Source organism: Centrocercus urophasianus, unplaced genomic scaffold, assembly GCF_019232065.1.
Source record: "Centrocercus urophasianus isolate 14NV4802_14NV808 unplaced genomic scaffold, USGS_Curo_1.0 seq_11, whole genome shotgun sequence".
Taxonomy (NCBI): domain Eukaryota; kingdom Metazoa; phylum Chordata; class Aves; order Galliformes; family Phasianidae; genus Centrocercus; species Centrocercus urophasianus.
In genome coordinates, this window is record NW_024884253.1 from 81342185 (window position 1) to 81354764 (window position 12580).

At 38.7% G+C, this 12580-nt stretch overlaps 1 protein-coding gene across 5 annotated transcripts in view; it reads right to left on the reverse strand.

Moving 5' to 3' along the window:
• SLC35B3 (solute carrier family 35 member B3) overlaps nt 1-10802 on the reverse strand; it is a 30096-nt gene extending 19294 nt beyond the window's left edge. For 2 of the 5 annotated variants that reach the window (XM_042838987.1, XM_042838997.1), the window contains exons 1-6: nt 10528-10609; nt 7911-8186; nt 6257-6378; nt 4473-4627; nt 3150-3257; nt 336-433 (exon numbers count right to left, since the gene is read on the reverse strand). In XM_042838987.1, the coding sequence (XP_042694921.1) occupies nt 336-433; nt 3150-3257; nt 4473-4627; nt 6257-6378; nt 7911-8111 (684 nt within the window). In that variant the 5' untranslated portion in view covers nt 8112-8186; nt 10528-10609. Of the gene's footprint in view, nt 1-335; nt 434-3149; nt 3258-4472; nt 4628-6256; nt 6379-7910; nt 8187-10527; nt 10657-10679 lie in introns of those variants that run through there. The other 3 variants (XM_042839021.1, XM_042839012.1, XM_042839004.1) reach the window with 3 other exon arrangements.
• Nucleotides 10803-12580: the final 1778 nt, after the last annotated feature.

The window sequence follows — 12580 nt, forward strand, 5'->3', positions numbered from 1 at the left end:
AGCACTTGAATAAAAAGCCTCCATAAAAGAAAAAAAACAAACAAACCCCAAACCAAACAACCCCAGAAAAAACAACAACAACAACAACAAAAACAGAAAAAAAAACAAAAAAAACAAGGATGCATACACAAAAAGTAACTGTTCACATATCAAAGAGAAAAGCAGGTATAACTTCTTGTTTTGTCATTGCATACAAAACATGTTTCAAAATTGCAAAGGATGTTAATTCTGTATTAATTCAGTCTTTACCCTGCCCAGATAACAATATCAGTCGGATTATTTAAATAATCTTGAACTTTGTGTGACAGAACACTAAATGAGAAACTAATATTTACCATTTCTGAATTAGAACCATTGTGCAACTTCATTGCTTTTTCCTGTACGTTTCCTATAACTGCATCTGCACAGAGTGCAAGGGATATTAGGACCACACCTAATAAAAGAAAAACAAAAACCTCTTTAGAATATTTATCATCAAAGCAGAGCAGTGATAAAAATCACTCTGTACTTATCCTGAAAAAGCTCAGAAACAGCAAACCAGTAATAAAAAAATACCATCTCAAATCCATACCTGACAAGCTCAAAGAGGGAAGATTTAGGTTGGATGTCAGGGGGAAGTTCTTTACTATGAGAGTGGTGAGGTGCTGGAACAGGCTGCCCAGAAAGGCTGTGGATGCCCCATCCCTGGGGCCAGGTTGGATGGGGCCCTGGGCAGCCTGCTCTAGTATGAGATCTGGAGGTTGGTGGCCCTGCCCTGCCTGTGGTAAGGGCTTGAATCTTGATGATCCTTGAGGTACCTTCCAACCCTGTTGTAGGCGTAGAAGGCAATGCAACACAACCCAAGCTGTTCTATGATTCTATGTTATCTCCAAATGTTAGCAAATTTCATTATACTAACAAAAGATTTAACAAATCTGTAAATCAGTGTCCACTCCCACTCCTCCCAACAGCCAAGCTCTAAGCTCTGTCTGCCTCTAGGCTTGATAGGAGTATCTGGTTATTGCTATAAAATAGAAAGCTCTAATTTTCTTGTATTAAAAACAGTGAAAGTACATCAACTGCATTTATTTAGGTATTTTTTTAATAAATAATCAAATAACATTCTTTTTAGAAGTTAGCCCTATTATTTCCCCTGAAAAAAGGAAATGTTAGACGTAGTGATAAGAAAAATGCAAGAGGATTCACTGTGACAGTCCTTCATTGCTGAAATAACCCATTTTTAAAAAGTACTGTTCAGGTATAGACCCTGTGGTTTAATGGTATATACCTGGTCACAACAAAGTTATTACAGAATCAATACTGTCATCAGCTTTCCAGTCTGCAAAAGACTAAACTGTATCTGACATTATAGTCTAGAATGGAGAAATCTGCACAGAAGTAGTTCTTTTCCACTGTTTCCTTGCTACAAATAACAGGTAATTTCCACTTATATCCACTTATATATACTGTGGAAATATATTTCCATAGACTGAACTGTGGAAGTTTCAGTAGCATCAATGTTTCAAGATTGTCTCCCTGGGCACATTTTTCCCCTCCACTTTGTCTTCTGGACGCTCTCTATTATTTGTAACTGTTTAGGTTATCTACCTCCCTAATTTAGCAATGCTAGGAAATTTTTTGAGCTCTTATTACCATCTCTATGTTGAAAAATATATTTCTTCCTTAGTTACAAATATGTACCTGTTCTGGCAGAAGACAGTTTTTGTTTTCTTTGCTGGACTCTTTCACGTGTAAAGAAAACCTTTTATGACCCAGCAATACTGAAGCTGGGATCCAATAACAGGAAAACAAATCAAAACAAAACAAGAAAATAAACAACTTGTAAAATTCTTGAAGGTATGACATGGGCAAAACTTACATTTGCTCATGCTTTACTTTAGTGTTTGCACTGGACAAAGACGATGCATTCTACGAGTGTAAATAAAACACAACAGACAAGAAGGAATAGAAAAGTGCAGGATGTACCTCCCTCAAAGGCGAGCAGTAGAATTTTGAATTACCTTATTAAGGGAAGACCCAGAGTTTTGAATTCAAAGTCTACATTCTATTTTCGTAGAACTGATGTCCTGCAAATCATTGTGCTCTAAAGTTCAATATATACAGAATCATTTGATAAGTATAAAAGAAACTGATAGACAACACTGTTTATTCTCTGAAGGTTTAGAAGCAGTTGTCTAGAACTGCTGTAAAAGTAGAATGTCTCTGTACTTCACAGAACACTGGACTATAATCACATGCATATCACCTTCTTACACTCAAAATAAGGATATTTTGTCTAAGTGGACACCCAATTGCACCACAAACACATGAATGCACAGCAGGTTATATGACTGAGTGACTTAAAAAAGCAAGTCTTCCATTACCAGTAGCACTAAAATTGTCACACTACCTAACATGTAAGCAAGGCAAAAAATATAGTTCAAACAACACCTTTCCATTTGACCATCAACAACACTAGATGAAATAATGTTCTCCTAGAATGAAAAGCCTTTATTTGAAATATTTATTACACAAATTTATATTATTAACTAAAAATATTAATATTTTTTATGAACAGAACTTATAAATTAATGTTTTCACTGCTGAGAAATAAAAGTTCCACAGTGAACATTTCTAATAATCAGGAATCAGAAATAACCAATTCTCCCCTCTCATCTGCAATACATTTTCAATTAAGTTTTTAAACATAAGAATGTTTTAGTTATTTCTGATTTCACGTAGCATGCAAAAATTCACAATGCCTACACTCTAAGAGTGAAATCATCAATCAATACAAAGGTTCTGAAATGTAACAAGACTGAAAGGTTGAACTGGAAAAGACAGACTTCAGCCATTTTAAAATCCTCAGACTAAATTTTTATCCTATTTATTGTAAGGCATTCACAGGGAAGTAAATCACATCCTTGTTCTCAAGAAATACATTTCAACACAAAGGGTGGTTATTTCCCTAAGCTTTAAGACCCTAAAAAACTAAGGCTTGGAGTAAATATCTCTACTGCCACAGAAACATTTCTGCCAGTACAAAGAAAAAAACCCTGTCTTTTCAGTAGGATACATGAGGCACTACACCAAAAACTCTTAAAACTTTTATGGAACCCTTACAGTAGGAAAAGTCTGCATTTTATTATACTAGAAAAATATATCTTTACCTGTCAAGTTGAAGTTTGGTGCAACTGTGCTGTCAGCTAAAGTAAACCATATTAATCCAAGACTCATACACAGGGCAGCAGACACATCTGCAATGTTGTAACGTTTTCCTGCAAAAGCAATAAAAACAACACGAATGAGACTCTAACACTGTCAGCATTCTGTGTTTACTCTGTCAGCAGACTAGAAGGCAAAGGAAAAACTGTTTAGTTGTCCTTCACTTCAACAGAAGACTTAATGCTCCAGCCTTTAGCAACTGAAACCAGTTTCTTCAATAGCAGCAGTTCCTAAAGCAGAGAAGGATCTTAACAGATTATTATCTGATTCTTGTGATTGATATTGATTTTTACTCCTTAGACACATCCTCCCTAACAAATCACCATCTGAGTGTATTCAGGAGAATCTGGATATTTTCTTAATTTTTCTCTTATTCAAGAGACTTCAGCTGCCTTTATTGTTTAGAGAAAAGTCATTCCCAAACACCAACAGATGATTTGGGAACTTTTAAAACCCTACTGCCTTCTAGTTTGAGAGGATGTAAAGCAGAAGCGGAGAAAGAGAGCAGGGAAATAAAAATATGTATATTGTTGCTTGGATAAAATTATCCAACAATATTTGCTGGCCTGGAGCGCTATACAAGCTCAGTCTATTGCAACTTTAACATCAAAAACTAACAGAAAGTATAACTATTGACAGCGCTCCATACCATTTTCATGTGCAGAACTTAAATGACTCAATGAGTCCTTGTGTACCAAAGAAACATTAACTTTTCATAATGCACTTAAACCTACTAACTCCAGAAACACTGGCATTTATTCACATAACTACAGTCTTCATCCACTGTACTCCAGATCCCTTTTATTGTTCTTCAGATACACACAATGATTTTGGGATTAGCCAAAGATACAGAAGTCAGAGATACATCCAATTAAATCCTTTTACTTTGAACAATAAATATGATACAACTTACAAATTAAGATTTCCAAACAAAAAGAGTAGATTTCTTCACAAATCATTAAATCCTAGTTTATTTTTTTTTTCCATGCCAGCACTGAAAATGGTTCTCATTTATGAAGTGTTTTTGTTTAGAGAAAATAACACTGATTTTAAAAGCCTTCGTAAAACCGAAATTTTGCAAGTAACCCATACAACTTCTTTTTTTCACCTTCTCTGAGAAGATGCTTCAGAAATCTACATTTTACCTCCTATAGGAGAAATGGTACCTGTTCCTCTCTAGGCAGCAGGATTTAGCAAAGTACAGGATTCCGAACACGACTGCAACCTAAAAGATAAATAAATAAGAAAACAGCAAGACCAATACTTACCTTGTATAAAAACCCCGCCTACCATAACTGGAATCAGTTTACAGCACTTGAAGATGACTTGAGTAGGGTAATTAAGATATCCTAAAGAGGTATTTGACAAGCCCATTGTTCCCACTGTTAAAAAGGCTATTATCATGTAGGTTTTGCCAGGAATTCTACAAAATATAAACATAAGAATGTTGGTATTGCAGACGCATTTAGAGGAGACTTAGCTTAGAAAATTTATGTTAAGGAATACGTTCATAATAGAACTTGATCATTTTTCTCACTCATTTTTGTTCCATAACAGAAATTTTAAAATGCACATAAAAGACTGGTTTCAAACTTCTGCTCTCAATTACTACCAGTACATTCTGTTCAAATGGAAGACACAAACTTCATGGCTCAAAGTGTCCAAACAAGAATGTTTTAACCTCCTTCTGAGAAAGTATATCACACAAGAAACAAGACAAAGGCTCTAGGTTTTTTGTCAAGGAAACACAAAAGGTCAGCACACCTAGATAACCTGAATCTTAGTCTTTTCATTGTCATCTTAGTCTGTTCATTGTCAGTGTCAGTTTGTCTAAGGTTTCATATTAACACTGATGGCCTAAGAAAGAAGAATATAGAAAAAGTACCGGTGAAAAACTCAACAGAAATAAAAGGGAATTCAGATGCTACAAAAGGAGATCCTCCTCGAGTATTTTCAGGTTTGTTCTTTTCAATTTGATGAAATGATCATCTGATAACAGATGATCCAGCACTAGCTTTTACCAATCACTGGGTTCACGTGGTGATTTTTCAGTGTTAACTGTTGTGCATGTGTTCTACTATTGCCTATGCACACTCAGAGGCACGGTTAGCAACATAAGGAGATGTCCTGCGGTAACGCTGCCTGATCCATAACTCATCATATGATGCAGGCATACTCACTAACAAACAATTTCTGTAATAAAATTTAAGAGTGAATACGGACTAAAAATTAGGAAACAGATTTTTAATGTCTGCAAGAAGTTACCTGGGTTACATAAAACAAAAGGTAAAAATATATGGAGGAGCTACACTTCCAACTGAACTCACTTACTAAGGCAAGGACTATAAGCAATACCAAATATTTTGGCAATGAAAACATAAATACTAGTTAACACAGTGTCTACCAGGTAACTACACATTATCTGATGCATGCCTGAAAGCCACCTACCTCAAAACGTTCTCAGTTACATTGGTTATAAAATAATACTGTTACCTAAAAGCAGTATACAAGAAGTCAGCCAACGATGACTATGTCTAAGCAATGATGCTTATGCTCAACTAGGAAGTCATGTTCTAATGCACTTTTAACATTTGCATACATGACAGAATGCTTCAATGTGCAAACTGCAGAGGCTGCACTTGGGCAGGGAGCCGCAGAACAGACCCATATCAATATATCCCATACGCTCAGGATTCAAGACTGCAAGAATCTCCGGGGTTTAATGCAGTGAAGTGCACTCGGGGTATTCCAGACACGACAGTACCAAGCAGCACAGCCAGTCTGTGTCAATTCACTTTCAGATTGAATAAGCTCCACAAATGGGACAAAGCAACAGTACAAGACCATTTAAAGGCCTGGTTCTAAGAGGATGCTTACAAAATATCTTCCAATGCTACCCTTTGAGTTCAGATGATTGTTATCATGAATCTACTAACAATGCCTCAACACATTCACAATGATGCAACAGAAGATAAATTTACCATAAGCATCAAAACGTTTCTTTTTTTGACTGATAGCATGCAAAATGTTTGGAAAAAAAAACAACACATACCTTCTCCTTTTGTCCTGAATCAACTGCAATTCTATTAGTCCAAAAACGGAATAAAATCCAAATTGCACTAAAGTGAGGTACCAACCAAAAGGTTTAAAACCTTCCACTGAAAATATCAATTCCTATAAAAACAAAACCCCACCAAGGTCACATACATACACCAAAACATGTTCAAAATACTATTTTTTCTCTTCATGTACATGCAAATCCAGCCCTTGCTAGAATTAACTAGAATTCACTTGGCATGCACAACTTGCACAGTACTGAAGAAGACCATTTAGTTCCTCCAAAATGCAATAAGAAAATGTACTGCTGGTTTAAATCCACTGAAATTAATGGATCAATTCATCAGGGGAATACATCTGATCCATGGAGATTTAGCTCAAATTACAGATGGTTTTCAGTCTGCTTTCCAGTTCATTTACTTGAGCAGATTCTTTTTAGTAAGATTTTGTAAATAGCTCAAAATAAATTAAATACATATTTCCACTAAGAGACACATTTACTAGTAATTCTCATTATTTTGGATCATGGATCTAAAACTCTGAGTGCCTAAATTAACAGAACTTGTAAGCTTGTCAACTTGTGAGCTGCAGGGACAATTCACAATGGAAAAACACAAGCACTGCATAAAGAATTGCATGTGTGTCAGTTATAGGTAGATAGGGCAGCTAGAACAAGAGTTATAAAAAAAAAAAAAAAAGCTGCTTAATATTTACCCTATTGAGATTGAGATTCTGCTCTTATTTATTGATAATTGTCTAACTTTGGAAGTTCTATAGTAACTTTTTCAGTTAAACAATCTTTCTAGGTGTTTTGGAAAGCCACACCAAGAACATGATTTGAGACCTTTTCAGTCATTGCTTTATTGAGAAGACTCAGTTGAGCAGAAATATAACCAGCCAAGATAGAAGCAAAAAGGCTGTCAGGAAGAGGAATTCTTAATGAAAATAATAAAATACCTAGCATTTCCCTGCACACCATGCTTCTGTTTAACAAATAACCATAACATATACTTCAGCCTTGTCCTGAACGATGAGCAGAGAGAACAGACTTGTTGATGTACTGCAGTCACTGGACTCAAGTGGATATGGAGGTGAAACTCAATGTCAGGAGAGCTTTCCCCTGAGAGTGGTGAGTGCTGAAGCAGGCTGCCCAGAGAGGTTGTGGGTGCCCCAGCCCTGGAGGCATTCAAGCCCAGGTTGGCTGGGGCCCAGGACAGCCTGGTCTAGTACTTAATCCAGCAGCTGCCAACCCTGCCTGTGGCTCAGAGCTTAGAACTTGTTGATCCTTGAGGTCCTTTCCAATCCAAGCCATTCTATGTCAGTCTCAATGGTTCTAAAATTTATTTTTAGAAGACTATAAAATCACATATCAAAACATACATTAAGAACAATTATGTATTACACAGTATGTCTCGAGCACAGAAATAAAAAACAAATGATTAAAATGAACTGAGCCAAACCTCAACCCCATGTGATTTTTGTAGAATGTTAGATTCTAACTGCTTATTGCTCTTAAATTCTAAGAGCTTGATTTTACAGTGAATTTCTATTTTATGTCTATACATATTAAAATAGTAGCAGATTACTACTCTAAAGAATTTCGTTTAAAAAGGGAGAAGTACAATAAGACACAAATTCATAGCATTTACCTGTAAATATCCATAGATCAGATAAAACATAAAAACTCCAGAAACACAGATGAAAAATTGAGCAGGCTTGTTAAATTTGCTAAGATTAATGCCAAGAACTATAACATCATCTACTGATTTGATATGGGGTGACATAGTCTGAGATTTGGAAGGTACACTGATGGAAACGTGTTTTCTTGTTGAAGTGAATTTCAGATCCATGACTCCACGTTCGCTGCATTCGGTGCTGCTGTTATCTTCTCTCTGTCCTTTTTCCTCGTGTCCTCTGACTGAAAGCTGAAAGAAAGAGTCAGGTAAGACATAATATATAGCTTTCCAACAGTAACACTAAACAAGTGTGAAATTTACACGGAACATACAAAGGTCTGAGAATTTTGCTGGATTATTTTACTTGCAGCACAGAAAACAAGCATCACTTGCAGAGTATTTCAAACTGGCCTTTTTATACCAGTTGCTGCTTAGCCAAAGAATGATTCCCATGATCAAATCCCAGTGAAAACACTGGTATGGAGGCACTGCTGTTCTGCCAAGTTGACTTCATTTTCACAAGGAAATAGAGCAGACTAGTCCATTAGCTGTGAGAATTGGCTAAAAGCTACAGATGTGAGATGGTGATTGGCTACGTGTTGAAGTGAAAGACATCATTCCTTAATTGTCATGTTTACACGCTATTTCTTACACACTCCTCAGGAAAAGAACTTGAAGATTAAAACAAGAAGAAAAAGAAGAGAGTCTCAAAAATGAACCTGGTTTTCTGACTAACTATACACTATTGGCAATCCATTGAATATTAAGCGCATGCAGCCATTTCTACATGTAATAGAAAACAAAATTTGATAAGGGAAGTCTGGAGAATGAAGTTAGCAACTTACTAGACTGACAGGCAAACAATTTTTAATTCCAAGTTCAGGACAGATTGTGACTTTTGAGACTTCTCTTGTTCTCAGCCTCAAAAATAAGCACATTGGTCCATTAGTAGTTACCCAAATTTTAAGCATAGTTGAGACTCTAGTTCAGACAGCAGTCCATAATCAAATTAAATTGCTCTCAACTATTTAATTGGTTGCAATCCTCTCCTTAAAAATACCCATCACTATACATCAATGAAAAATAGTCTTCCCATCATTTGCAAATCTGCAAATGGAAAATGTGCTAGCATATGAAGATCAGTGTAGTAAACATAACCTGCACTGACTTCAACAATTATGCAATATAAGAAATGACAAGTTTAGTTCAAAAAGGAATCTGAGCCTCATTTTTCATCTGAATGGGGAAACAGAGACTGATGTACACCCAGCACAATGCATAGCCATACACTGCCAAGCATACTTCACAAATTCAGCAACAGGGAAGAGCGTACAAGGCAGTTTTGTATCTAAATTTCCCCCTCTAGCTACTAACTTAGACATTATTTGTGGAAGACATGCAAAAGAAATAGAACATTACAGTCAGATCAGAAAGAGTAAGGGTATAAAAAGGCAGAAAGAAGTGTACTTATTAACATAATTCTGACTTCTCAGCTATTCATACACAAAGTCTTTCCTTAGCAACAACACTAGCTTTTACGAACTGACAATTTAATTTATTACAGATTCTAGCAGTAAAACAATAGTAACACTGTTAGCTCCAGTCATACCCAAGGGCATCTATAAGATGATGCACAATAATTTAAACAGAATCACAGAATGGCTTGGGTTGGAAGGGACCTCAAGGATCATGAATCTCCAACCCCATGCCACATGCAGGGCCATCAATTTCCACATCCAATACCAGACCAGGCTGCTCAGGGCCCCATCCAATCTGGCCCTGAACACCTGCAGGGATGGATGGGGCATCCACAAACTCTCTGGGCAGCTGTTCCAGCACCTCACCACTTTCTCTGTAAAGAACTTCCCCCTGACATCCAACCTAAATCTTCCCTCCCTCAACATAAAACCATTTCCCCCTGTCCTGCTGTTATCTACCCTTGTAAAGAGTTGACTCCCCTCCTGTTTATAGACGCCCTTTAGGTACTGAAAGGCTGCAATGAGTTCAGCCTGCAGCCCTCTCTTCTCCAGGCTGAACAAGCCCAGCTCCCTCAAGGCACGTTATTTAGTGACTGGAGAAGCAGTGAGTGTACGCATTTGTTTGAAACACTCTCCATGGAGCAATCTCATTAGCAACAGTACTGGAATTCTCCTGAAGTCTAGTGTGACTTTTCAACTGTTATTTTTCTATGTATCAAAAGCACTACTAATCTTCTTCTCTGGAAAAATTCCCTCAAGGAATGAATGTGACATGTGTAAAACAGCATGTTTCCCTATCTTTTTCTTCATCAGTGTAGGAATGTAAATAATACCCACTTTAAAGCAAGGATACATTCTATTCGTAATCTTCTGGGGAAAAAATGCCCCATTCAGTGTAGGATTTCAACACTTCACACAAGTAACGTTGAGTGATTACAGCACGAAAAAGAGGAAATAAAGGCGCAATTGGAAAGGCAACGTTTCTTCGGCTTCTGAAAAGCTCCTGACTTGTAACACTCACGGAAAAAACACCAGTTCGGCAGAAACTGGCATCTCAGTACTCTTCTAACAAGACCGGGGCCAACACGACCCTCACAGAGCAGCGTCCCTACCCGAGCACCGTCTCCAGGCGGGGCCACGAGCGGAGCTCCCGAGCAGCGACAGGCCGGCCCTCGCGCCACGGAGATTCTCACTGCTGACAGGACCAACACCGCCCCCTTCTTCCCGCGCTCCCGGCTCGCTCCGCGCCACCCACGCTCCTCACCGTCGCGCTCAGCCCCGCTCGCTCGCACCGCGTACCTGCGTGGAAAGGGAGGAGGCCGGCTGGACCGGAAGCACCACCGTTATCCCGCTCGCCCCCTCCCGCAGCGCACCGCGCACACCGGAAGTGGCGGTGGCGCCAGGGCACGGCGCGAGCGCCGATCGCACAGAGCCGCGTGCTCGGCGCTGTGCTGCTCATCCTGAGGCGGCGGCGCTGTGCCCGTTCGGAGCGGTGCGAAAGGCGGGAGTTCCGTCGCTGCCGGCGGCTCTTACGTGTGAAAGCGAGTTTTAAATGGAGTGGTCGAGTGGCGCTGGGAGGAGGCTGTGTGTGAAAGTGGAGCGTGGAAACCAAAGTAGCTGCAGCCGTCAAGAGTTTCTGCTCTGCCCTTTCCCTGCGAGACCGCGGGGGGAGAACAATAAAAATGTTTAATAACGACTTGCAAAAGGCGAATGAGAGCAGTGACAGCAAAGTGCATAGGAAATATAGCAGCACAGAGAACGCAAGAATCAGGTAAAAAGCTTAGAAAGGGAAGACAGCTAAGGACTATGCAGTAGTTAGGTGTTACTTCAAACGTGGGGGTTGTTCCAATAGTAATGCCTCCTGTTTATCTGCATGGAATCTGCACAGATGCAAAGACCACGGTAACACCATTTGATAGAGTGGATTCTCAGCTATAAAACACTACTTTTAAACATAGCCACCATCACCAGCACTGCATTTTCACCCACCGTGAACAAGAGCCTGCGTGCCATGTTGGTAATCACCTGCACCAGTGGAGGAGACCCACTGTTGCTATTTCCACTGCTGAAACGCACCACCCACCACCTCACTGTGCTCACCTCCACTCTTTGGTCTCCATCAACATTCAGCAAACATCAATGATTGTCAATGGGTGTCACTTTTTCCACATGGAGAAATTCAGTGACACACCTTTGCTTCATACGCGCTTCCATATCAGGCACCATTTTGTCAGACTGCCCCTCTGCTGCCATCTGTCACACAGCAACAACATGGACTGGTGGGAAGGTTCAGCCTCTGCTGCCATACCACCAGCATCTGCCTCTGACGTCATGGGCCAAGAAAATAAAAAGGGAGGCATTACTTCCGGATCAGCCCTTGATGCATAAACTTATTAATCACATGGCACTGTAAAATGGAAATACTCTGCAAAATGCTTGCCAAACCAGTGCTTTTTGATTTGGTTTTTTTTTTTAATCTGGATTATTTCCCACTTACCAAATGATGACACTTTTGTGTGACACTTTTCTGTGAAAGAAGAAAATAAATATAAGCTTGCACTTTTTTTAGCTTCCTTTAAGTAAGTTTTCTAAACATGTCATCTGTAATAAACTTTATTATTATGGATGTTAACAAAGTGATTACTTATCTATGCTTTTTTGTTTTTTTTTTCTCCAGGTGGGAAGTAGATAGAGCAGTAACAGCAAAGCTCGCTCTCACCTTTGTGATGCTTGGCAGCAAGTTAAAATATATAGGTGGCAAGATTTAAACCCAGTCCTGAAGAACCTGGATGTCTCAGTGGAAGCCAGCAGGTAGGAGGAAAATTCAAATCATGCCACTAATTGAGGCTGGCTAAGTAACCTGTAATGGGAATGAAGGGCTTGGGGCCATTGACAAGGAGGAGTGCTGAGGAGAGGCACACGGACAAATGTAGTTCTGATGTTTCTCACATTTGAGAATTTGAAGTCTTGTTGCTATAGCTATACTATTTTATTCAGAAATATGTAAATTAGTCTGCTTGATTTTGTCTCAGAAGGGCTTTTGTCTGTGTTTAAAGAACATACATTTTTTCATTTGCAGTGCATTTTTCTATTTCTGTTATCTATATTCCATTATTCAAACTGCAAAAACTGTGGAGTAGAGTGAATGCTGGAGAATGTTCTCTT